Below are 23,724 nucleotides of genomic sequence, written 5' to 3'. Positions count from 1 at the left end.
CTTAACAAAGACCTAGAAGAATTAAGGAACAAACAAATAGAAGAATTAAAGAACAAGCAAACAGAGGTGAACGATATAATAACTGAAATGAAAAATACACTAGAAGGAATCAGTAGCAGAATAACTGTGGCAGAAGAACGGATAAGTGACCTGGAAGACAGAAAGGTGGAAATCACTGCCATGGAACAGAATAAAGAAAAAGAATGAAAATAGATGAAGACACCCTAAGAGTCCTCTGGGACAACATTAAACGCAACAACATTCGCATTATAGGGGTCCCAGAAGGAGAAGAGAGAGAGAAAGGACCCAAGAATATATGTGAAGAGATTGTAGTCGAAAACTTCCCTAGCATGGGAAAAGAAATAGCCACCCAAGTCCAGGAAGTGCAGAGAGTCCCAGGCAGGATAAACCAAAGGAGAAAAATGCCAAGACACTTAGTAATCAAATTGACAAAAATTAAAGACAAAGAAAAATTATTGAAAGCAACAAGGGACAAATGACAAATAACATACAAGGGAACTCCCATAAGGATAACAGCTGATTTATCAGTAGAAAATCTACAGGCCAGAAGGGAGTGGCATGATAAATTTAAAGTGAAGAAAAGGAAGAACCTACAACCAAGAATACCCCACCCAGCAAGAATCTCATTCAGATTTGACGGAGAAAGCAAAAGCCTTACAGACAAGCAAAAGCTAAGAGAATTCAGCACCATGAAACCAGCTCTACACCAAATGCTAAAGGAACTTCTCTAAGTGGGAAACACAAGAGAAGAAAAGGACCCGTCAAGACAAACCCATAACAATTAAGAAAATAGTAATAGGAACATACATATCGATAATTACCTTAAACGTGAATGGACTAAATGTTCCAACCAAAAGACACAGGCTCGCTGAATGGATACAAAAACAAGACCCATATATATGCTGTCTACAAGAGACCCATTTCAGACCTAGGGACACATACAGACTGAAAGTGACGTGATGGAAAAATATATTCTATGCAAATGAAATTCAAAAGAAAGCTGGGGTAGCAATACTCATATCAGATAAAATAGACTTTAAAATAAAGAATGTTACAAGAGACAAGGAAAGACACTACATAATGGTCAAGGGATCAATCCAAGAAGAAGATATAACAATTATAAATATATATGCACCCAACATAGGAGCACCTCAATATATAAGGCAACTGCTAATAGCTATAAAAGAGGAAATCGACAGTAACACAATAATAGCGGGGGACCTTAACAGCTCACTTACACCAGTAGAGATCAGCCAGACAGAAAATTAATAAGGAAACACAAGCTTTAAATGACACAATAGACCAGATAGAGTTAATTGATATTTATAGGACATTCCATCCAAAAACAGCAGATTACACGTTCTTCTCAACTGCACACGGAACATTCTCCAGGATAGATCACATCTTGGGTCACAAATAAAGCCTCAGTAAATTTAAGAAAACTGAAATCACATCAAGCAGCTGTTCCGACCACAATGCTATGAGATTAGAAATCAATTACACGGAAAAAACCGTAAAAAACACAAACACATGGAGGCTAAACAATACGTTACTAAATAACCAAGAGATCACTGAAGAAATAAAAGAGGAAATCAAAAACTACCTATAGACAAATGACAACCAAAACACGATGATCCAAAACCTATGGGATGCAGCAAAAGCAGTTCTAAGAGGGAAGTTTATAGCAATACAAGCCTACCTCAAGAAACAAGAAAAATCTCAAATAAACAATCTGACCTTACACCTAGAGGAACTAGAGAAAGAAGAACAAAACCCAAAGTTAGTAGAAGGAAAGAAATCATAAAGATCAGAGCAGAAATAAATGAAATAGAAACAAAGAAAACGAAAGCAAAGATCAACAAAACTAAAAGCCGGTTCTTTGAGAAGATAAACAGAAATGATCAACCTTTAGCCAGACTCAAGAAAAAGAGGGAGAGGACTCAAATCAACAAGATTAGAAGTGAAAAAGGAGAAGTTACAACAGACACCACAGGAATACAAAGCATCCTAAGAGACTACTACAAGCAACTCTATGCCAATAAAATGGACAACCTGGAAGAAATGGACAAATTCTTAGAAAGGGATAACCTTCCAAGACTGAACCAGGAAGAAATAGAAAATATGAACAAACCTATCACAAGCAATGAAATTGAAACTGTGATTAAAAATCTTCCAACAAACAAAAGTCCAGAACCAGATGGCATCACAGGTGAATTCTATCAAACATTTAGAGAAGAGCTAACACCCAACCTTCTCAAATTCTTCAAAACAATTGCAGGGGAAGGAACACTCCCAAACTCATTCTATGAGACCACCATCACCCTGATACCAAAACCAGACAGAGATACTACAAGGAAAGAAAATTATAGACCAATATCACTGATGAATATAGATGTAAAAATCCTCAACAAAATACTAGCAAACAGAATCGAACAACACATTAAAAGGATCATACACCATGATCACGTGGGGTTTATCCCAGGGATGCAAGGATTCTTCAATATACACAAATTAATGTGATACGCCATATTAACAAATTGTAGAATAAAACCATATGATCATCTCAATAGATGCAGGAAAAGAGTTTGAGAAAATTCAACACCCATTTACGATAAAAACTCTGCAGAGTGTGGGCATAGAGGGAAACTACCTCAACATAATAAAGGCCATATATGACAAACCCACAGCAAACAGCATTCTCAATGGTGAAAAACTGAAAGCATTTCCTCTAAGATCAGGAACAGGACGAGGATGTCCACTCTCACCACTACTATTCAACATAGTTTTGGAAGTCCTAGCCATGGCAATCAGAGAAGAAAAAGAAATAAAAGGAATACAAAAAGGAAAAGAAGAAGTAAAATTGTCACTGTTTGCAGATGACATGATATCGTAGATAGAGAATCCTAAAGATGCCACCAGAAAACCACAGGAGCTAATCAATGAATCTGGTAAAGTTGCAGGATACAAAATTAATGCACAGCAATTGCTTGCATTCCTATACACTAACAATGAAAGATCAGAAAGAGAAATTAAGGAAACAATCCCATTACCACTGCAACAAAAAGAATAAAATACCTAGGAATAAACCTACCTAAGGAAGTAAAAGACCTGTACTCAGAAAACTATAAGACACTGATGAAAGAAATCAAAGATGATATAAACAGATGGAGACATATACCATGTTCTTGGATTAGAAGAATCAATACTGTGAAAATGACTCTACTACCCAAAGCAATCTACAGATTCAATGCAATCCCTATCAAAATACCTTTGGCATTTTCTACAGAACTAGAAAAAAAATCTAAAAAATTGTAGGGAGACACAAAAGATCCCGTATAGCCAAAGCAGTCTTGAGGGGAAAAAAAAGAGCTGGAGGAATCAGACTTCCAGACTTCAGACTATATTACAAAGCTACAGTAATCAAGATAATATGGTACTGACACAAAAACAGAAATATAGATCAATAGAACAGGATAGAAAGCACAGAGAGAAACCCACGTACCTATGGTTAACTAATCTATGACAAAGGAGGCAAGGGTATACAATGGAGAAAAGACAGTGTCTTCAGTAAGTGGTGCTGGGAAAACTGGACAGCTACATGTAAAAGAATGAAATTAGAACACTCCCTAACACCATACACAAAAATAAACTCAAAATGGATTAGAGACCTAAATGTAAGACCAGCCACTATAAAACTCTTAAGAGGAAAACATAAGCAGAACAGTCTATGACATAAATCACAGCAAGATCCTTTGTGACCCACCTCCTAGAGAAATGGAAATAAAAACAAATATAAAAATATGGGACCTAATGAAACTTAAAATCTTTTGCACAGCAAAGGAAAACATAAGCAAGACGAAAAGACAACCGTCAGAATGGGAGAAAATATTTTCAAATGAAGCAAATGGCAAAGGATTAACCTCCAAAAAGCAGCACATGTAGCTCACTATCACAAAACAAACAACCCAATCCAAAAACGGGCAGAAGACCTAAATAGACATTTCTCCAAAGAAGATATACAGGTTGCCAACAAACACATGAAAGGATGCTGAACATCACTAATCATTAGAGAAATGCAAATCAAAACTACAGTGAGGTATCACCTCACACCAGTCAGGATGGCCATCATCAAAAAATCTACAAACAATAAATGCTGGAGAGGCATTTATTGGAAAAAAGGGAACCCTCTTGCACTGTTGGTGGGAATGTAAATTGATATAGCCACTAGGGAGAACGGTATGGGGGTTCCTTAAAATCTAAAAATAGAACTACCATACAACCCAGCAAACCCACTCCTGGACATTTACCCTGAGAAAACCATAATTCAAAAAGAGTCATGTACCACAATGTTCATCGTAGCTCTATTTACAATAGCCAGGACATGGAAGCAACCTAAGTGTCCATCAACAGATAAATGGATAAAGAAGATGTGGCACATATATACAATGGAACATTATTCAGCCATAAAAAGAAACGAAATTGAGTTATTTGTAGGGAGGTGGATGGATCTAGAGTCTGTCCTACAGAGTGAAGTAAGTCAGAAAGAGAAAAACAAATACCGTATGCTAACACATATATATGGAATCAAAAAAACCAAAAGTTTATGAAGAACCTAGGGGCAGGAAAGGATTAAGGACACAGACGTAGAGAAAGGACTTGAGGACACGGGGAGGAGGAAGGGTAAGCTGGGACAAAGTGAGAGAGTGGTATAGACAGATATACACTACCAAATGTAAAATTGATAGCTACTGGGAAGCAGCCACATACCACAGGGAGATCAGCTCGGTGCTTTGTGACCACCTAAAGGGGTGGGATAAGGGAGTGAGAGGGAGGTGCAAGAGGGAGGGGATATGGTGTTATATGTATACGTATAGCTGATACACTTTTTTATACAGCAGAAACTAACACACAATTGTAAAGCAATTATACTCCAATAAAGATGTAAAAGAAAAAAAAAAAGAAAGCCCAGAGATAAACCTACACACCTGTGGCCCACTAATCTATGACAAAGGAGGCAAGGATATACCATGGAGAAAAGACAGTCTCTTCAGTAAGTGGTGCTGGGAAAAATGGACAGCTACATGTAAAAGAATGAAATTAGAACACTCCCTAACACCATACACAAAAAATAAACTCAAAATGGATTAGAGACCGAAATGTAAGACCGGACACTATAAAACTCTTAGAGGAAAACATAGGAAGAATACTCTTTGACATAAATCACAGCAAGATCTTTTTTGATCCACCTCCTAAAGTAATGGAATAAAAAACAAAAATAAACAAATGGGAGCAAATGAAACCTAAAAGCTTTTGCAAAGCAAAGGAAACTACAAACAAGACGAAAAGGCAACCCTCAGAATGGGAGAAAATATTTGCAAACGAATCAATGGAGAAAGGATTAATCTCCAATGTATATAAACAGCTCAGGCAGCTCAACAGTAAAAAAACAAACAACGCAATCCAAAAATGGGCAGATGACGTATGTTTAGGGTGAGGGTTAAGGTTACGATTAGGGTTCGTGCTAGGTTTAGGGTACGGCTGAGGGTACGAATAAGTGTAAGACTTACTGTATGGGTTAGTGTTAGGGTGAGGGTTAGGGTATGGCTTAGGATACAGGTTGGGGTACGGCTTAGGTTATGGGTTAGGGTTAGGGTTAGGATTCGGGTTAGGGTTATGGCAAGGATTAGGGTACGGATTAGGTTTAGGGTACGGGATAGGGTTAGCATAATGGTTAGGGGTAGGGTGAGGGTTTGGTTTATATTACAGCTTAGGTTATGGGTAAGGGTACGTCTTAGGGTATGAGTTAGAGTTACAGTTAGGGTTAGGGTAAGATTTAGGGTACGGATTAAGTTTAGGGGACGCTTACTGTTAGGGTGGGGGTTACGGATAGGGTTATGGTTAGGGTATCGCTTAGGGTATGGGTTAGGGTTAGGTTTACAGACACAGTTAGGGTACGGCTTATGTTACAAGTTAGTGTAAGGGTTAGGTAATGGGTTAGGTATAGGTTTAGGATTACAGTACCGCTTAGGGTACTGATTGGGGTACTGCTTAGTTTATGGGTTAGGGTTAGGGTTAGGATTCGGGTTAGGTTTATGGCAAGGATTAGGGTATGGTTTAGGTTTAGGGTTCTGGTTAGGGTTAGGGTAGGGGTTCGTTTTGGTGTATTGTTAGGGTTAGGGAATGGATTAGGGTATGGGTAAGTGTAAGCCTTAGGGTATGGGTTATGGTTAGGGTACGGCTTTGGGTACATGTTAGGGTACGGCTAAGAGTACTGGTTAGGTTTACGGTTAGAGTTACGGTTAGGGTTAGTGTTAGGTTTAGGGTATGGATTAGGGTGAGGGTATGGTTGAGAGTTCGGATATGGGTTAGGGTTACGGTTAGGGTTAAGGTTAGGCTTAGGGTTTGGGCTATGTTTAGACTATGGCTGAGGTTAAGAGTAAGTGTAAGACTTAGTGTATGGGTCAGAGTTAGGGTGAGGGTTAGGGTACGGTTTAGGGTACAGGTTGGGGTATGGCTTAGGTTATGGGTTAGGGTTAGGGTTAGGATTCAGGTTAGGGTTAGAACAAGGATTAGGGAACGGATTAGGTTTAGGGTATGGGTTAGGTTTAGGGTCGGCATTCGTTTTGGGTTAGGGTTAGGTTTAGGGGACGGATTAGGGTATGGGTAAGGGTACGCCTTAGGGTATGGGTTAGGGTTAGGGTATGGCTTAGAGTACGTGTTAGGGTATGGCTAAGAGTACAGGTTATGTTTAGGGTTAGAGTTACGGTTAGGGTTAGTGTTACGTTTAGGGTACAGATTAGGGTTAGGTTATGGCTGAGGGTTTGGGTAGGGGTTAGGGTTAGGGTTAAGTTTAGGGTTAGGGTTCGGGCTAGGTTTAGGGTATGGCTGAGGTTACGAGTAAGTGTAAGACTTAGTGTATGGGTTAGTGTTAGGGTGAGGGTTAGGGTATGGCTTAGGGTACAGTTTGCGGTACGTCTTAGTTTATGGGTTAGGGTTAGGTTTAGGATCGGGTTAGGGTTAGGGCAAGGATTAGGGTATGGATTAGGTTTAAGGTACGGGTTAGGGTTAGGATAGTGGTTAGGGGTAGGGTTAGGGTTAGGTTTATGTTACAGCTTAGGGTATGGGTAAGGGTACGTCTTAGGGTATGGGTTAGAGTTACGGTTAGGGTTAGGGTAAAGTTTAGGGAACGGATTAAGTTTAGTGGGCGCTTACTGTTAGAGTGGGGGTTACAGTAAGGATTATGGTTAGGGTATCGCTTAGGGTATGGGTTAGGGTTAGGTTTAGGTTTAGGGATAGGGTTAGGGTACGGCTTATGTTTCAAGTTAGTGTAAGGGTTAGGTAATGGGTTAGGTATAGGTTTGGGATTACAGTACGGCTTAGAGTATGGGTTGGGGTACTGCTTAGTTTATGGGTTAGGGTTAGAGTTAGGATTTGGGTTAGTGTTACGGTAAGGATTAGGGTACGGATTAGGTTTAGGGTGCGGGTTAATGTTAGGGTAGGGGTTCGTTTTGCATTAGCTTTAGGGTTAGGGAATGGATTAAGGTATGGGAAAGGGTACCCCTTAGGGTATGGGTTAGGTTTAGGGTACGGCTTTGGGTACGTGTTAGGGTACAGCTAAGAGTACAGGTTAGTTTTAGGGTTAGAGTTATGGTTAGGGTTAGTGTTAGGTTTAAGGTACGAATTAGGGTTAGGGTATGGTGAGACTTGGGGTAGGGGTTAGGGTTAGCATTAAGGTTAGGGTTAGGGTTCAGGGTAGTTTTAGGGTACGGCTTAGGTTACGAGTAACTGTAAGGCTTAGTGCATGGGTTAGTGTTAGGGTTAGGGTTTGGGTACGGCTTAGGGTACAGTTTGGGGTACGGCTTAGGTTATGGGTTAGGGTTAGGGTTAGGATTCGGGTTAGGGTTAGGGCAAGCATTAGGGTACGGATTAGGTTTAGGGTATGGGTTAGGGTTAGGGTTAGGATTCGGGTTAGGGTTACAGCAAGGATTAGTGCATGGTTTAGGTTTAGGGTACTGGTTAGGGTTAGGGTAGGGGTTCGTTTTGGTTTAGGGTTAGGGTTAGGGAATGGATTAGGGTATGGGTAAGGGTAAGCCTTAGGGTATGGGTTAGGGTTAGGGAACGGCTTTGGGTACGTGTTACGGTATGGCTAAGTGTTCGTTTTGGGTTAGGGTTAGGGTTAGGGAACGGATTAGGGTATGGGTAAGGGTATGCCTTAGGGTATGGCTTAGGTTTAGGGTATGGCTTAGGGTACGTGTTAGGGTACGGATAAGAGTACAGGTTAGGTTTAGGGTTAGAGTTACGGTTAGGGTTAGTGTTAGATTTAGGGTACGGATTAGGGTGAGGGTATGGTTGAGGGTTAGGATAGGGGTTAGGGTTAGGGTTAGGGTTAAGGTTAGGGTACAGCTTAGGGTAGAGGTTGGGGTATGGCTTAGGTTATGGGTTAGGGTTAGGGTTAGTATTCGGGTTAGGTTTAGGGCAAGGATTAGGGTACGGATTAGGTTTAGGGTATGGTTTAGGGTTAGGGTAGGGTTTCCTTTTGGGTTAGGGTTAGGTTTAGGGGATGGATTAGGGTATAGGTAAGGGTACGCCTTAGGGTATGGGTTAGGGTTAGGGTATGGCTTAGGGTATGTGTTAGGGTACGGCTAAGTGTACAGGTTAGATTTAGGGTTAGAATTACGTATAGGGTTAGTGTTAGGTTTAGGGTATGGATTAGGGTGAGGGTATGGTTGAGAGTTAGGATAGGGGTTAGGGTTATGGTTAGGGTTAAGGTTAGGCTTAGGGTTTGGGCTATGTTTAGAGTATGGCTGAGGTTAAGAGTAAGTGTAAGGGGCTTCCCTGGTGGCGCAGTGGTTGAGAATCTGCCTGCTAATGCAGGGGACACGGGTTCACGCCCTGGTCTGGGAAGATCCCACATGCCGCGGAGCAACTGGGCCCGTGAGCCACAACTACTGAGCCTGCGCGTCTGGAGCCTGTGCTCCGCAGCAAGAGAGGCCACGATAGTGAGAGGCCCACGCACCGCGATGAAGAGTGGCCCCCGCTTGCCACAACTAGAGAAAGCCCTAGCACAGAAACGAAGACCCAACACAGCAATCAATCAATCAATCAATCAATCAATAAAAAAAATAAATCTTTAAGAGTAAGTGTAAGACTTAGTGTATGGGTTAGTGTTAGGGTGAGGGTTAGGGTACGGTTTAGGGTACAGTTTGGGGTACGGCTTAGGTTATGGGTTAGGGTTAGGGTTAGTATTCGGGTTAGGGTTAGAACAAGGATTAGGGAACAGATTAGTTTTAGGGTATGGGTTAGGGTTAGTGTAGGGGTTCGTTTTGGGTTAGGGTTAGGTTTAGGGAACGGATTAGGGTATGGGTAAGGGTATGCCTTAGGGTATGGGTTAGGGTTAGGGTATGGTTTAGGGTATGTGTTAGGGTTAGGGTTAGGTTTAGGGTTAGGGTTAGGGTTAGGGTTAGGGTTAAGGTTAGGGTTAGGGTTCAGGCTATGTTTAGGGTACGGCTGAGGTTATGAGTAAGTGTAAGACTTAGTGTATGGGCTAGTGTTAGGGTGAGGGTTAGGATACGGTTTAGGGTACAGGTTGGGGTACAGCTTAGGTTATGGGTTAGGGTTAGCGTTAGGATTCGGGTTAGGGTTAGAACAAGGATTAGGGTACGGATTAGGTTTAGGGTATGGGTTAGGGTTAGGGTAGGGGTTCCTTTTGGGTTAGGGTTAGGTTTAGGGAACTGATTAGGGTATGGGTAAGGGTATGCCTTAGCGTATGGGTTAGGTTTAGGGTATGGCTTAGGGTACGGATAAGAGTACAGGCTAGGGTTAGGGTTAGAGTTACGGTTAGAGTTATTGTTAGGTTTATTGTACGGATTAGTTTTAAGGTATGGCTGAGGGTTAGGGTAAGGGTTAGGGTTAGGGTTAAGGTTAGGTTTAGAGTTTGGGCTAGGTTTACAGTATGGTTTATGTTGCGAGAAAGTGTAAGGCTTAGTGTATGGCTTAGTGTTAGGGTGAGGGTTAGGGTATGGCTTAGGGTACAGGTTGGTGTACAGCTTAGGTTATGGGTTAGGGTTAGGGTTAGGATTCGGGTTAGGGTTAGGGCAGGATTAGGGTATGGATTAGTTTTAGGGTATGGGTTAGTGTTAGGATAGTGCTTAAGGGTAGGGTTAGGGTTAGGTTTATGGTACAGCTTAGGGTATGGGTAAGGATACGTCTTAGTGTATGGGTTAGAGTTACGGTTAGGATTAGGGTAAGGTTTAGGGTACGGATTAAGTTTATGGGATGGGTTACTTTATGGTGGGGGTTACGGTTAGGGTTAAGGTTAGGGTATCACTTAGGGTATGGGTTAGGGTTAGGGTTAGGTTTAGGGATAGGGTTAGGGTACGGCTTATGTTACTAGTTATTGTAAGGGTTAGGTAATGGGTTAGGTCTAGGTTTAGGATTACGGTACAGCTTAGGGTGCGGGTTGGGGTACTGCTTAGTTTATGGGTTAGGGTTAGGGTTAGAATTCGTGTTAACGTTAGGGCAAGGAATAGGGTACGGATTAGGTTTAGGTTACTGGTTAGAGTTAGGGTAAGGTTTCGTTTTGGGTTAGGGTTAGAGTTAGGGAACGGTTTAGGGTATGGTTAAGGGTAAGCCTTGGGGTATGGGTTAGGGTTAGGGTACGGCCTAGGGTATGTGTTACGGTACGGCTAAGAGTACAGGTTAGGTTTAGGGTTAGATTTACGGATAGGGTTAGTGTTAGGTTTAGGGTACGGATTAGGGTTAGTGTATGACTGAGGCTTAGGGTAGGGGATAGGGTTAGGTTTAGGGTTAAGTTTAGGTTTAGGGTTCGGGCTAGGTTTAGGGTACGGCTTAGGTTACGAGTAAGTGTAAGGCTTAGGGTATGGGTTAGTGTTAGGGTTAAGTTTAGGGTACGGCTTAGGGTACAGGTTGGGGTACGGCTTAGGTTATAGGTTAAGGTTAGAGTTAGGATTCGCGTTAGGGTTAGGGGTAGGTTTAGGGTACGGATTAGGTTTAGGGTATGGGTTAGGCTAAGCCTAGGGTTTCGTTTTGGGTTAGGGTTAGGGTTAGGGAAAGGATTAGTGTATAGGTAAGGATACGCCTTAGGGTATGGTTTAGGGTTAGGTTATGGCTTAGGGTACGTGTTAGGGTACGGCTAAAAGTACAGGTTGGGTTTAGGTTTAGAGTTACCCATAGGGTTTTTGTTACGTTTCGGGTACGGATTAGGGTTAGGGTATGGCTGAGGGTTAGGGTATGGGTTAGTGTTAGGGTTAGGGTTAAGGTTAGGGTTAGGATTCGGGCTAGATTTAGGGTATGGCTGAGGTTACGAGTAAGTGTAAGACTTAGTGTATGGGTTAGTGTTAGGGTGAAGGTTAGGGTATGGCTTAGGGTACAGGTTGGGGTACGGCTTAGGTTATGGGTTAGGGTTAGGGTTAGAATTTGGGTTAGGGTTAGGGCTAGGTTTATGGTACGGCTTAGGTTACAAGTAAGTGTAAGACTTAGTGTATGGGTTAGTTTTAGGGTTAGGGTTAGGGCACGTCTTAGGGTACAGGTTGGGGTACAGCTTAGGTTATGGGTTAGTGTTAGGGTTAGGTTTAGTGTTCGGGTTAGGGAACAGATTATGGTATGGGTAAGGGTATGCCTTATGATATGGGTTATGTTTAGGGTATGGCTTAGGGTACGTGTTAGGGTACAGCTAAGAGTACAGGTTAGGTTTAGGGTTACATTTACGGTTAGGGTTAGTGTTAGCTTTAGGGTATGGCTTAGGTTTAGGATATGGCTGAGGGTTAGGTTTGGGGTTAGGGTTAGGGTTAGTGTTAAGGTTAGGGTTAGGGTTCGGGCTAGGTTTAGGGTACGGCTTAATTTAGGAGAAAGTGTAAGGCTTAGGGTATGGGTTAGTGTAACGGTTAAGATTAGGGTAAGCTTAGGGTACAGGTTGGGTTGCGGCTTAGGTTATGGGTTAGGGTTAGGGTTAGGACTTGGGTTAGGGTTAGGGCAAGGATTAGGGTACGGATTAGTTTTAGGGTACAGGTTATGGTTAGGGTAGGGGTTCCTTTTGGGTTAGGGTTAGGGTTAGGGAATGGATTAAGGTATGGGTAAGGGTACGCCTTATGGTATGGGTTAGGGTTAGTCTACGGCTTAGGGTACGTGTTACGGTACAGCTAAGAGTACAGGTTAGGTTTAGGGTTAGAGTTATGGTTAGGGTTAGTGTTAGGTTTAGGATACGGATTTGGGTTAGTGTATTGGTGAGGGTTAGGGTAGGGGTTAGGGTTAAGCTTAGTGTTAGGGATAGGGTTAGGATTCGGGCTAGGTTTAGGGTACGACTGAGGTTACAAGTAAGTGTAAGTCTTAGTGTATGGGTTAGTGTTTGGCTGAGGGTTAGGGTACGGCTTAGGATAAAGTTTGGAGTACGGCTTAGGTTATGGGTTAGGGTTAGGGTTAGGATTCGGGTTAGGGTTAGGGCTAGGTTTAGGGTACGGCTTAGTTTACGAGTAAGTGTAAGTCTTAGTGTATGGTTTACTGTTAGGGTTAGGGTTAGGGTTCGGCTTAGGGTACAGATTGGGGTATGGCTTAGGTTATGGGTTAGGGTTAGGGTTATGATTCGGGTTAAGATTCAGGCTAGGTTTACTGTACGGCTGAGGTTATGAGTAAGTGTAAGACTTAGTGTATGGGTTAGTGTTAGAGTGAGGGTTAGGGTACGGCTTAGGGTACAGGTTAGGGTACGGCTTAGGTTATGGGTTAGGGTTAGGGTTAGGATTCGGGTTAGGGTTAGGGCTAAGTTTAGGATACGCCTTAGGTTACGAGTAAGTGTAAGTCTTAGTGTACGGGTTAGTGTTAGGGTTAGGGTTAGGGTTTGGCTTAGGGTACAGTTTGGGTTACGGCTTAGGTTATGGGTTAGGTTAGGGTTAGGATTCGGGTTAGGGTTAGGGCTAAGTTTAGGATACGCCTTAGGTTACGAGTAAGTGTAATTCTTAGTGTACGGGTTAGTGTTAGGGTTAGGGTTAGGGTTTGGCTTAGGGTACAGTTTGGGTTACGGCTTAGGTTATGGGTTAGGGTTAGGGTTAGGATTCGGGTTAGGTTTAGGGCAAGGATTAGGGAACGGATTAGGTTTAGGGTATGGGTTAGAGTTAGGGTTGGGGTTCTTTTTGGGTTAGGGTTAGGGTTAGGGAATGGATTAAGGTATGGGTAAGGGTACGCCTTAGGGTATGGGTTAGGGTTAGGTTACGGCTTAGGTTACGAGTAAGTGTAAGGCTTAGTGTATGGGTTAGGGTTAGGGTTAGGTTTAGGGTACGGCTTAGGGTACAGTTTGGGGTACGGATTAGGTTATGGGTTAGATTTAGGGTTAGGATTTGGGTTAGGGTTAGGGTTAGGGTACGACTTATGCTACAAGTTAGTGTAAGGGTTAGGTAATGGGTTAGGTCTAGGTTTAGGAGTACTGTATGGCTTAGGGTACGGGTTGGGGTACTGTTTAGTTTATGGGTTAGCGTTAGGGTTAGGATTCGCGTTAGGGTTAGGGCAAGTATTAGTGTACCGATTAGGTTTAGGGTACTGGTTAGGGTTAGGGTAGGGGTTCGTTTTGGGTTAGGGTTAGGGTTAGGGAATGGATTAGGGTATGGGTAAGGGTAAGCCTTAGGGTATGGGTTAGGGTTAGGGTACGGCTTAGGGTACATGTTACGGTACGGCTAAGAGTACAGGTTAGGTTTATGGTTAGAGTTACGGTTAGGGTTAGTGTTAGGGTTAGGGTTAGGGTTAGGGTTAGGGCTAGGGTTAGGGTTAGGGTTAGGGTATGGCTGAGTGTTAGGGCAGGGTTTAGGGTTACGGTTAGGGTTAAGGTTAGGGTTAGGGTTCGGGCTAGGTTTTGGGTACGGCTGAGGTTACGAGTAACTGTAAGACTTAGTGTATGGGTTAGTGTTAGGGTGAAGGTTAGGGTACAGCTTAGGTTACAGGTTGGGGTATGGCTTAGGTTATGGGTTAGGGTTAGGGTTAGTATTCGGGTTAGGGTTAGGGCAAGGATTAGGGTATGGATTAGGTTTAGGGTATGGGTAAGTGTTAGGGTAAGTGTTCGTTTTGGGTTAGGGTTAGGGTTAGGGAACTGATTAGGGTATGCGTAAGAGTACACCTTAGGGTATGGTTTAGGGTTAGGGTACGGCTTAGGGTACGTATTAGGGTAAGGCTAAGAGTACAGGTTAGGTTTAGGGTTAGAGTTACGGTTAGGGTTAGTGTTAGGCTTAGGGTATGGATTAGTGTTAGGGTATGGGTGAGGGTTAGGGTAGGAGTTAGGGTTAGGGTTACGTTTAAGTTTCGGGTTAGGGTTAGGGCTAGGTTTAGGGAATGGCTTAGGTTACGAGTAAGTGTAAGTCTTAGGGTATGGGTTAGGTTTAGGGTCAGGGTTAGGGTACGTCTTCGTGTATGTGTTGGGGTACGGCTTAGCTTATGGGTTACGGTTAGGGTTAGAGTTAGGGTTTGGGTTAGGGTCAAGATTCGGGTACGGATTAGGGTTAGGGTACAGGTTAGGTTTAGGATAGTGGTAGGGTTAGGGTTAGGAGTAGGGTATAGCTTAGGTTATAGGTAAGGGTACGGCTTAGGGTATGGGTTAGGGTTAGGGTTAGGGTTAGGGTATGGCTTAGGGTACGGGTTAGTGTTAGGGTTCAAGTTCGTGTTAGTGTTAGGGTTAGGTTTAAGTTTAGGGTTGGGGTTAGGGTACGGCTTAGGTTACAAGTGTAAGGTTTAGGTAATGGGTTAGGTCTAGGTTTAGGGTTATGGTACGGCTTGGGGTACGGCTTAGGTTATGGGTTAGGGTTAGGGTTAAAGTTAAGATTAGGGTTAGGGCAAGAATAAGGGTACAGATTAGGTTTAGGGTACGGGTTAGGGATAGGGTAGAGGTAGGGTTAGGGTTAGGGATAGGGTTAGGGAGCAGATTATGGTATGGGTAAGGATACGACTTTGGGTATGGTTTAGGTTTAGGGTATGGCTTAGGGTACGGGTTAGGTTAGAGCTAAGGGTACAGGTTAGGTTTAGGTTTAGAGTTACGGTTAGGTTTAGGGTTAGGTTTAGGGTACGGATTAGGGTTAGGGTATGGGTGAGGTTTAGGGTACGGGTTAGGGTTAGGGTTAGGGTTAAGTTTAGGGTTAGGGTTAGGGCTAAGTTTAGGGTACAGCTTAGGTTACGAGTAAGTGTAAGGCTTAGGGTATGGGTTAGTGTTAGGTTTAGGGTTAGGGTTAGGTTACGGCTTAGGGTACGGGTTGGGGTACAGCTTAGGGTATGGTTTAGGGTTAGGTTTAGAGTTAGAGTTAGGGTTAGGGTAAGGATTAGGGTGCAGATTAGGTTTAGGGTACGGGTTGGGTTTAGGGTAGTGGTTCGGGTTAGGGTTAGGTTTATGGTACAGCTTAGGGTATGGGTAAGGGTACGTCTTAGAGTATTGGTTAGGGTTAGGGTTAGGGTTAGGGTAAAGTTTAGGGTTCGGATTAAGTTTAGGGGACGGGTTACTGTTAGGGTGGTGGTTGCGGTTAGGTTTAGTGTTAGGGTATTGCTTAGGGTATGGGTTAGGGTTAGGGTTAGGTTTAGGGCTAGGGTTAGGGTATGGCTTAGGTTACAAATTAGTGCAAGTGTTAGGTAATGGGTTAGGTCTAGGTTTAGGGTTAGGGTTAGGGTTAGGGTTAGGGTTAGGATACGGATTAGTATTAGGGTATGGGTGTGGGTTAGATTAGGTGTTAGTCTTAGTGTTAGGCTTAGGGTTAGGGTTAGGGCTACAGTTAGGGTACGGCTTAGGTTACGAGTAAGGGTACGGCTTAGGGTATGGTTAGGGTTACGGTTAGAGTTAAGGTTAGGGTTAGGGTAAGGATTAGGGTACCGATTAGGGTTAGGGTATGGGTTAGGGTTAGGGTATGGGTTTCGGTTGGGGTTAGGGTTAGGTTTTGGGTACGGATTAGTGTTAGGTTATGGGTTATGGTTAAGGTAGGGTTTAGGGTTAGGTTTAGGGTTAGGGTTAGGGTTAGAGTTAGAGCTAGAATTAGGATACAGCTTAGGTTACGAGTAAGGGTACGGCTTAGGTTATGTGTTAGGGTTAGGGTTAGTGTTAGGGTACAGATTAGGGTACGGGTTGGGGTACGGCTTAGGGTATGGGTTAGGGTTAGTGTTAGAGATAGGGTTAGGGTAAGTATTAGGGTTAGCATTCGGGTCAGGGTTAGGGTAGAGGTTAGGGTTAGGTTTAGGTTACGGCTTAGGGTATGGGTTAGAGTTAGGTCAAGGTTTAGGGTACGGATTAGGTTTAGGGGACGGGTTACCATTAGGGTAAGTGTTAGGGTTATGGTTAGGGTTAGGGTTAGGGTACGGATTAGGGTTAGGGTATGGGTTAGGGTTAGGGTAGGGGTTAGGGTTAGGGTTAAGTTTAGGGTTAGGGTTAGGGCTAGGTTTAGGGTAAGGCTTATGTTACTAGTAAGTGTAAGGTTTAGGGTATGGGTTAAGGTTAGGGTTAGGGTTAGGGTTAGGGTTAGGGTTAGGTTTAGGGTACGGCTAAGGGTACGGGTTAGGGTACAGCTTAGGGTATGGGTTAGGGTTAGGGTTAGGTTTAGTGTACAGCTTATGGTATGGGTTAGTGTATGGCTTATGGTATGGGTTAGGTTTAGGGTTAGGGTTAGGTTTAGGGTACAGGTTATGGTTAGGGTATGGGTTGGGGTTAAGGTTAGGGTACGGGTTAGGGTACGGGTTAGGGTACGGGTATGGGTTAGGGTTAGGTTATGGGTTAGGGTTAGGTTTAGTGTCCGGGTCAGGGTTAGGATTAGGGTTAGGTTTAGGGTTATGGCCTGGAGAATTGGAGATGTCGTGTGTGAGCATGCAGCAGGCCCCCGTCCCATGGGTGCTGTGTTCTGCACTGCTGGGTATGTCCAGACAGGTGTGAGTTCTCAGGCAAGGCAGCCTCATCGTGACTCAGTGCTCTTGAAGGAGACCCGGGAAGATGTGGACCTTCCGTGAGCCCTCTGCCGCTCTGTATTGATTAGATTTGTTTCGCCAGATGTTCCCAAGATAAAAGGAGCTGATGATGAGCCATATGATCAAAGTGCCTTTGTAAGATCTGAAGCCTCACAGAGTATCGTCAGCTAAAAAAGAGAAATTCTGAGTTGGAGAGAGAAAAAAAAAAAGATCACAAAGGCTGGGAGCAGAATGAAAGTGGCCATCTGCATTCTGACTCTCCAACAAGAGTCCCCATTCCTGTTCTGGGGGGAGTGCCTACATAGGATGGGGGCACATTGCAGGGGAGAAGGCAGTGGACCAGCCTATCCTGGTTCACCCAGAAAGAAGCCAACACTCAGAGAGGTCACCCAAAGTCTCACAGTTGTGGGCCAGTCCCAGGTCTACTAGAGTCCAGAGACCAGACTCTCAACCCATGTCTCTCTTAAGCTGCCCAGCGTCCCTCCTGGGCCCAATTCGGTGCTTTTCTCCCTCTCCCAGCCTATTCCCCATCTACCAAGTCCAGCATTTCAAACCACAATGTGTTCTAGGAAGTTCTTACTCAATACAGCCATGACCCCCAGAGGACTCTCAGGAACAAACAAGAAATCATCTCTATGAGAGGAACCATGGGCATCCATCAAGTCACCACTTTCCTGAGTGTCGAGACCACGATTGTCCACCTGCATAGTGGATTTCAAGGCACTCGGAGAAACAGGTAACTACAGCTCAGCTGGAGAGGTTCCTGGGGCTACAGATTGGGGGCGGGGCAGTTTTCAGGGGATATATTGGATATAAATCTCTGTACTTAACATTCAATTTTGCTATGAACCTAAAACTGCTCTAAAAAATAAAGTTTATTAATTTTTTCATGTTTTAAGAAAAGAAGGACGGAACAGGAGGGAAAGAAAAGAAAAGGGAAGGAAAGGATGTTGGGCACATGACTTAACCTGTCTGACCTCATCTATAAAATGGGAACAATACTTCACTCATAGGGTTGTTGTGGGAACTAAAAGCGATAAAACATATGAGATGCCTGGCACAGCCTCCATTCGTCCAGGAATTACTAAACAGGACATGGCTTCGCATTCCGGAGTTACTGTCCCTTACTCAGCTAGCAAAGATCAATCCCTGCCCAAGCTTGAAGAAAAGAGACATATTTTAAATAAAATTGAATAGAAATCAGAGGGGAGACCCAAAGAAGCTGTTGGGCAGAGACAGTTGAAAAGCAGCTTAAAAATAATTTTAAAAATAAATCAATCAATCAAAGTAGCTAATCCTTCCCTGGGGAGATGGTGCACTAGTCCCCCCTGTGCCTCCCCCCACACTGCTTCTGCTATTCAGAGGATGTACCCCACTATCTGGATCCTGGTGACTCCACTGCTACCCTACAATAAGTGCTCAGACGCAGCAATCGGACACCTTGCTAGGAGACAGCCATAATAAGAAGAGGGAGGGAGCCTCACCAGGAAGAGAAGATGCCATTCAAAGTCTTCCACCAGCATCCTGGGTCCTGGGGTAATCTGGGAAGAAGGAAAACAGAGCAGGCTTGTGACACTTGGAAATATTCATTATTCTCCCAAAGCCAGACACAGGAAAGAACAGGGTGACTTCTTAAGCTCATCTCAAAAGAGAACATTTTGATCCTGGTCTAAGTGTTTCAGCAAAACCTCTTCTGCCCACCATGCACAGCGAGTGGGTGGGGTGTCAAGGGCCAGCTTCTCTGAAGTTACATCTTCCCCATGACATCTGGGGCAGTAGCGCCTCCAGAGGCACTCCGAAGGTCTCCAGCCTCTCGTTCTTTCTGCAAAGAGTCCCCTATCACGGGTGCTCAGGATAACAGTGAACCAGGCAGGCAAGGCCCTGCTGTCATGCATCTTACATGCTAGTGCAAGAGACAGATGATAAACACGGAGAAATTAAATAACAGGTCGTTCTGGAGAGCCATGGGCCTAGGAAGAAAATAAAACAGGTGTGTGATAGAGATCCTTGCACAGATGGTAGGGGGCAACACAGGATGGGGCGGTGGGGAGAAGGCCTATCTGAGCAGGGAGCATTTAGACTGTGAACTTCAGAAGGAGCTGATCGTGGAGGTGGAAACCGGGCTGGGCACTGGCCTTCGGAGCCCAGGGGACACTAGAGCCTTGAGGCACCAACCAGCTGAGACCACCCGTTAGCTTCCTAACTGGGTACCACAAACTAGGGGGCTTCAACAACAGCAATTTCTTCTCTCACAGTTCTGGACAGCAGAGGTCTAAGATCAAGATGTCAGAAGGGTTGATTCCTGCAAGAGACTCTGAGGGACGATCTGTCCCCTGCCTCTCTCCCGGCTCCTGGTGTGGTCAGCAATCTTTGGTGTCCCCTGGCTTGTAGACTGGTCACTCCAATCTCTGCCTCTGTCTTCAATCACCTTCTTCTCTCTGCATCCTCTCCTCTTTTTATTTATTTATTTTGGTTGCATCAGGTCTTAGTTGCAGGCTCATGGGATCTTCGTTGAGGCATGTGGGATCTTTTCGTTGTGGTGCGCAGGCTTTCGTTGTGGCACTCAGGTTTCTCTCTAGTTGTGGCGTGCGGGTTTTCTCTCTCTAGTTGTGGCGCAAAGGCTCCAGAGCGCGTGGGCTCTGTAGTTTTGTGGCACACAGGCTTAGTTGCCCCGCAGCATGTGGGATCTTAGTTCCCTGACCAGGGATCAAACCTGTGCCCCTGCATTGGAAGGCGGATTCTTTACCACTGGGCCACCAGGGAAGTCCTCTTTTTGTAAGGACACTTGTCATTGGATTCAGGGTCCACCCTAAATCCAAGATGATTACGTCTACAGAGACCGTATTTCCAAATAAGGTCACATTCGGAGGTTTCAGGTGGATATGAATTTTTGGAGGATGCTTTTCAGATCACTACAGACCCTAAATTGTGTGATTTTAACACAATTAAAAGGGCATCTGCAGTTCTATGAGGGCCACAGCAGGCTGTGGGAGATACGAGAATTGGCTGGGTTATCCTTAAACAATTCATAAGAACAGCAGCAGAGATACTTCACCGAGTCCCTTTTTTCCACGCATCCAGGCCCAACATCTAATAGGCAGCACCAGAGGCTTTCTCTAGGGTCACTCTGCTCACCCACGGCCAACCAGAAAAGCCAAGAGATTAGCAGCCCTAACCAATGACTGTGGGATTTGGTGTATAAATGCCCCAGCACCCTCACCCTTTGGGTGAGACAACTCAGAGGCATGTGTTTTACACTGGTTCCAAGAGTTTCCCAATAAGACTAAACTCCAGGAAACTGGAACCTTCACACTCAGCTGGAGTTGGAATATAAAATTATGCAGCCACTTTGGAAAACAGTTTGACTGTTCCTTAAAAGATTAAACATAGTCACCAAAAGACCCAGCAATTCCATTCCTAGGTAGGTAGCCAAGAGACATGAAAATGTATGTCCACACAAAAACTTTACATGAACGTTCATAGCACCATTATTTATAACAGCCAAAAAGTAGAAACAACCCAAATGTCCATCCACTAATGAATGAATAAATAAATGTGGTCTCTCCATACCATGGAATGGTATTTTGCCATTAAAAAGGAATAAAGTACTTATAATAACTACAAATGGAGTATAACCTTTAAAAATTGTGAATCACTATACCATACACTTATAACATATAAAATTGTACATCAACTATACTTCAATTAAAAAAGTATTCTCAGCCACAGACATATGTTTAATCAGATTGGAGTTTACCAACTCATGTTTTAAAAAATTACACTGGCAACTTAGAATAAATTAATTTGACAATTGATAAGACATCTCAAAAAAAAAGGAATGAAGTACTAATACATGCTACAACATGGGTAAACCTTGAAAACATGCTCAGTGAAAGAAGCCAAACACAAAAGAGTGCATTTTGTAGGATTCCATTTATATGAAATACCCCAAAGAGGCAAATCCACAGACAGAAAGTGGTTTGGCATTTGCCATGGGAGAGGGCAATGGGGAGTGAAACGAAACAGGACACTATGGTCCTTCCCCCACCCCCATATCCTCCTGCCTTTTGTCTGTGGAAAAACTTTAGCCAAAGAATAAGTTTAATCAGAGAAGAGAGAGAATGTAGAAGCAAAGAAAAGCAGTCAAACAGGACAAAACGATAATAGTTTAGTCAGTAAGCAAAGTCAGTAAGCCCTTAGTTCCCTCTCAAGGTCTATAGATAATATTCTGAGCCATATCCTGTGAGCTGTCTTATAGATACTGAAACCCCCATCAGGTGGAAGAAGTTAACTACATGATGACCAGGCTGTAGCCATGATACAAGCTGCCACAATTCCGAGAATTGGCCTCAAGGAAATGGGAACAAACCGACCCGGGAACTGAAGGTTAACTGTACCTAAAACAATCAATATGGTGCTGGTCAGACCGCCAATGACCAATTTCAAGATGACTGTCAGAGCTGCCTGTGCTGTTTCTGCGTGTAGCCCCTCCCTCTGCCTATAAAAGCTCTTGCCCCCTGGTTGTCAGTGGGGGGGAGTCGGCCTTCGGACAGGAATCTGCCCCTCCCCCCAGTTGCCGGCCTCCAAAATAAAGCAAACTTTACTTTCCACCAACTTTGCCTCTTTATTGGCTTTTGAGCAGCGAGCAGCGGGACCCCACTTTCAGTTACAGGAGGACGCTGATGGGCACAGTGTTTGTTTTGGGGGTGATGAACATATTCTGGAATTAGACAGTGGTGATGGCTGTACACTGTTGTGAATATACGAAATCCACCCATTTGTACACTTTAAAATAGTGAATTTGACAGTATGTAGATTATATCTTAGTTCATTCAGTCTGCTATAACCGTATACTACAGCCTGGGCAGCTTATAAACAACAGAAATTTATTTCTCACGGTTCTGGAGGCTGGAAGTCTGCGATGAGGGCGGCAGTGTGGTCAGGTCAGTGTGGCCTGTGTGACTATCTTGTACCTCAAATGTCTTTTTCCCAAGGGTTTAACATCCATTGATGATTCTTATCTGGATCAGTCAGCATTAAGGTGACTTTAAAGAGTGATTTTCCATCCTTCCTTCTACAGTTTCTCACTGCAGTTTTCCATCTACTACCCTTTTAAAAAGTATTTTAGTATCATTATGAACTCATGGATTTTTTAACTGAAATAAAATTCACATAAAATTCACCATTCTAAAGTGAACAATTCAGTGGCATTTAGTACATTTACAGTGTTGTACAACCACCCCCCCTATCTAGTTTCAAGCCATTTTCATCACTCCCAAAGGAGACCCCGCACCCATTAAGCAGTCACTCCCCATTTTTCCCTCTCCCCAGCCCCTGGCAACCACTAGTCTGCTTATCGTCTCTATGGATTTGCCTTTTCTGGATGTTTCATTATACGTGCAATCATGCAGTACGTGTGTGGTCTTTTGTGTCTGGCACATTTCACTGAGCCTCATATTTTCAATGTCCATCCACGCTGTAACATGTATCAATACTCCTTCCATTTTAAGGCTGGCTAATTTCCCCCTGTATGGATAGACCACATTTTATTTATCCATTTTTCAGTTGATGGACATTAGGTTGTTTCTTTTTGCTACTATGAATAGTGATTTATGAACATTCGTGTACAAGCACTGTCCTGAATGTTTGTGTCACCCCAAGAGGGCCTTCACCACAACCTGACCATGCTGGTACTCTGAACGCAGACTTCCAGCCTCCAGAATTGTGAGCATTTCTGTTGTTTATAAACCACCTACTCTATGGTATGCTGTATAGCAGTTTCAATGGACTAAGACATTTGTTTTGAGTACCTGTTTACATAGATTGCTTTTATTCAATGTGTCATGTTTTATTCTTGCCAATAAATATTCATTTAAAGGCTCATATTGTCCCACATTTGACCAGTGTAAGCCCCTGTGCACTTTCATATTTAAATAAATTTCTAACCATAGAAGTGATATATGTTACAGCCCTTTAAAAATTAAAACAAAGTCCTCTCAAACCTATCTTCATCCCAGCCCCTATCCTGAGAAGGCATCTTTCCAGATTTTTTTCTGTGTATTTACATAATGTGCACATATCCTGAGAAAACATATAATTTTTTGTGTTTTCTGTTACTTAACTAATATTATACAGTATGTATGGCATCGTAACTGGTTTTTTAAATTTTTTTATTTTAATTTTACTGGAGTATAGTTGATTTACAATGTTGTGTTTGTTTCAGGTGTACAGCCAAGTGATTCAGTTATACATATACATATATTCATTCTTTTTTAGATTCTTTTCTCATATAGGTTATCACAGACTATTGAGTAGAGTTCCCTGTGCTAGGTCCTTGTTGGTTATCTGTCTTACATATAGTTGTGTGTGTGTGTTCATCCCAAGCTCCAGATTTATGTAACTGGCTTTTTTAATTATTTAATTATTTATTTATTTTACTTTTTTGTTTTATTTTTATTACACAGTACAAAATACACTGCGTGCTACACAATACACTGCATAACCTTCTAGCAGCGGTAGATGAGCATAACTGAGTTATTTTTCATCAATCAGGAAAATGCTTCCTTAGTCAATATTCTCCAAACCCTTTGGCACATAGTAACGATCAGCCCCAGAGATGTGCCTATCTCTTTCCACCAAGTTCCACTGATATGAATAATGGGCAACCCTTTTTTCCTTGCCCCCATTAGTGAACCTGTGGATGCGTGCAGTGGCCATTCCCAGGATGAACAAGCATGCGGCCATGACAGCAACCCCGGGGAGAATCTCAAACCACAT

General features: G+C 43.3%; 1 protein-coding gene across 1 annotated transcript; it reads right to left on the bottom strand.

Annotated features, from left to right (window-relative positions):
* Positions 1–23,511: 23,511 nt before the first annotated feature.
* On the bottom strand, positions 23,512–23,724 carry LOC114238628 (NADH dehydrogenase [ubiquinone] 1 alpha subcomplex subunit 1-like). Its single transcript, XM_057530199.1, has one exon. It carries the CDS (start codon positions 23,722–23,724, stop codon positions 23,512–23,514), a length of 213 nt encoding a protein of 70 aa, XP_057386182.1.

Source organism: Balaenoptera acutorostrata, chromosome 15, assembly GCF_949987535.1.
Source record: "Balaenoptera acutorostrata chromosome 15, mBalAcu1.1, whole genome shotgun sequence".
Lineage (NCBI taxonomy): Eukaryota > Metazoa > Chordata > Mammalia > Artiodactyla > Balaenopteridae > Balaenoptera > Balaenoptera acutorostrata.
This window is presented reverse-complemented; position numbering and strand designations above follow the sequence as displayed.

Coding starts and splice junctions, on each gene's coding strand:
- LOC114238628 (XM_057530199.1), bottom strand. CDS start 23,724: ATGTGGTTTGAGATTCTCCCCGGGGTTGCTGTCATGGCCGCATGCTTG.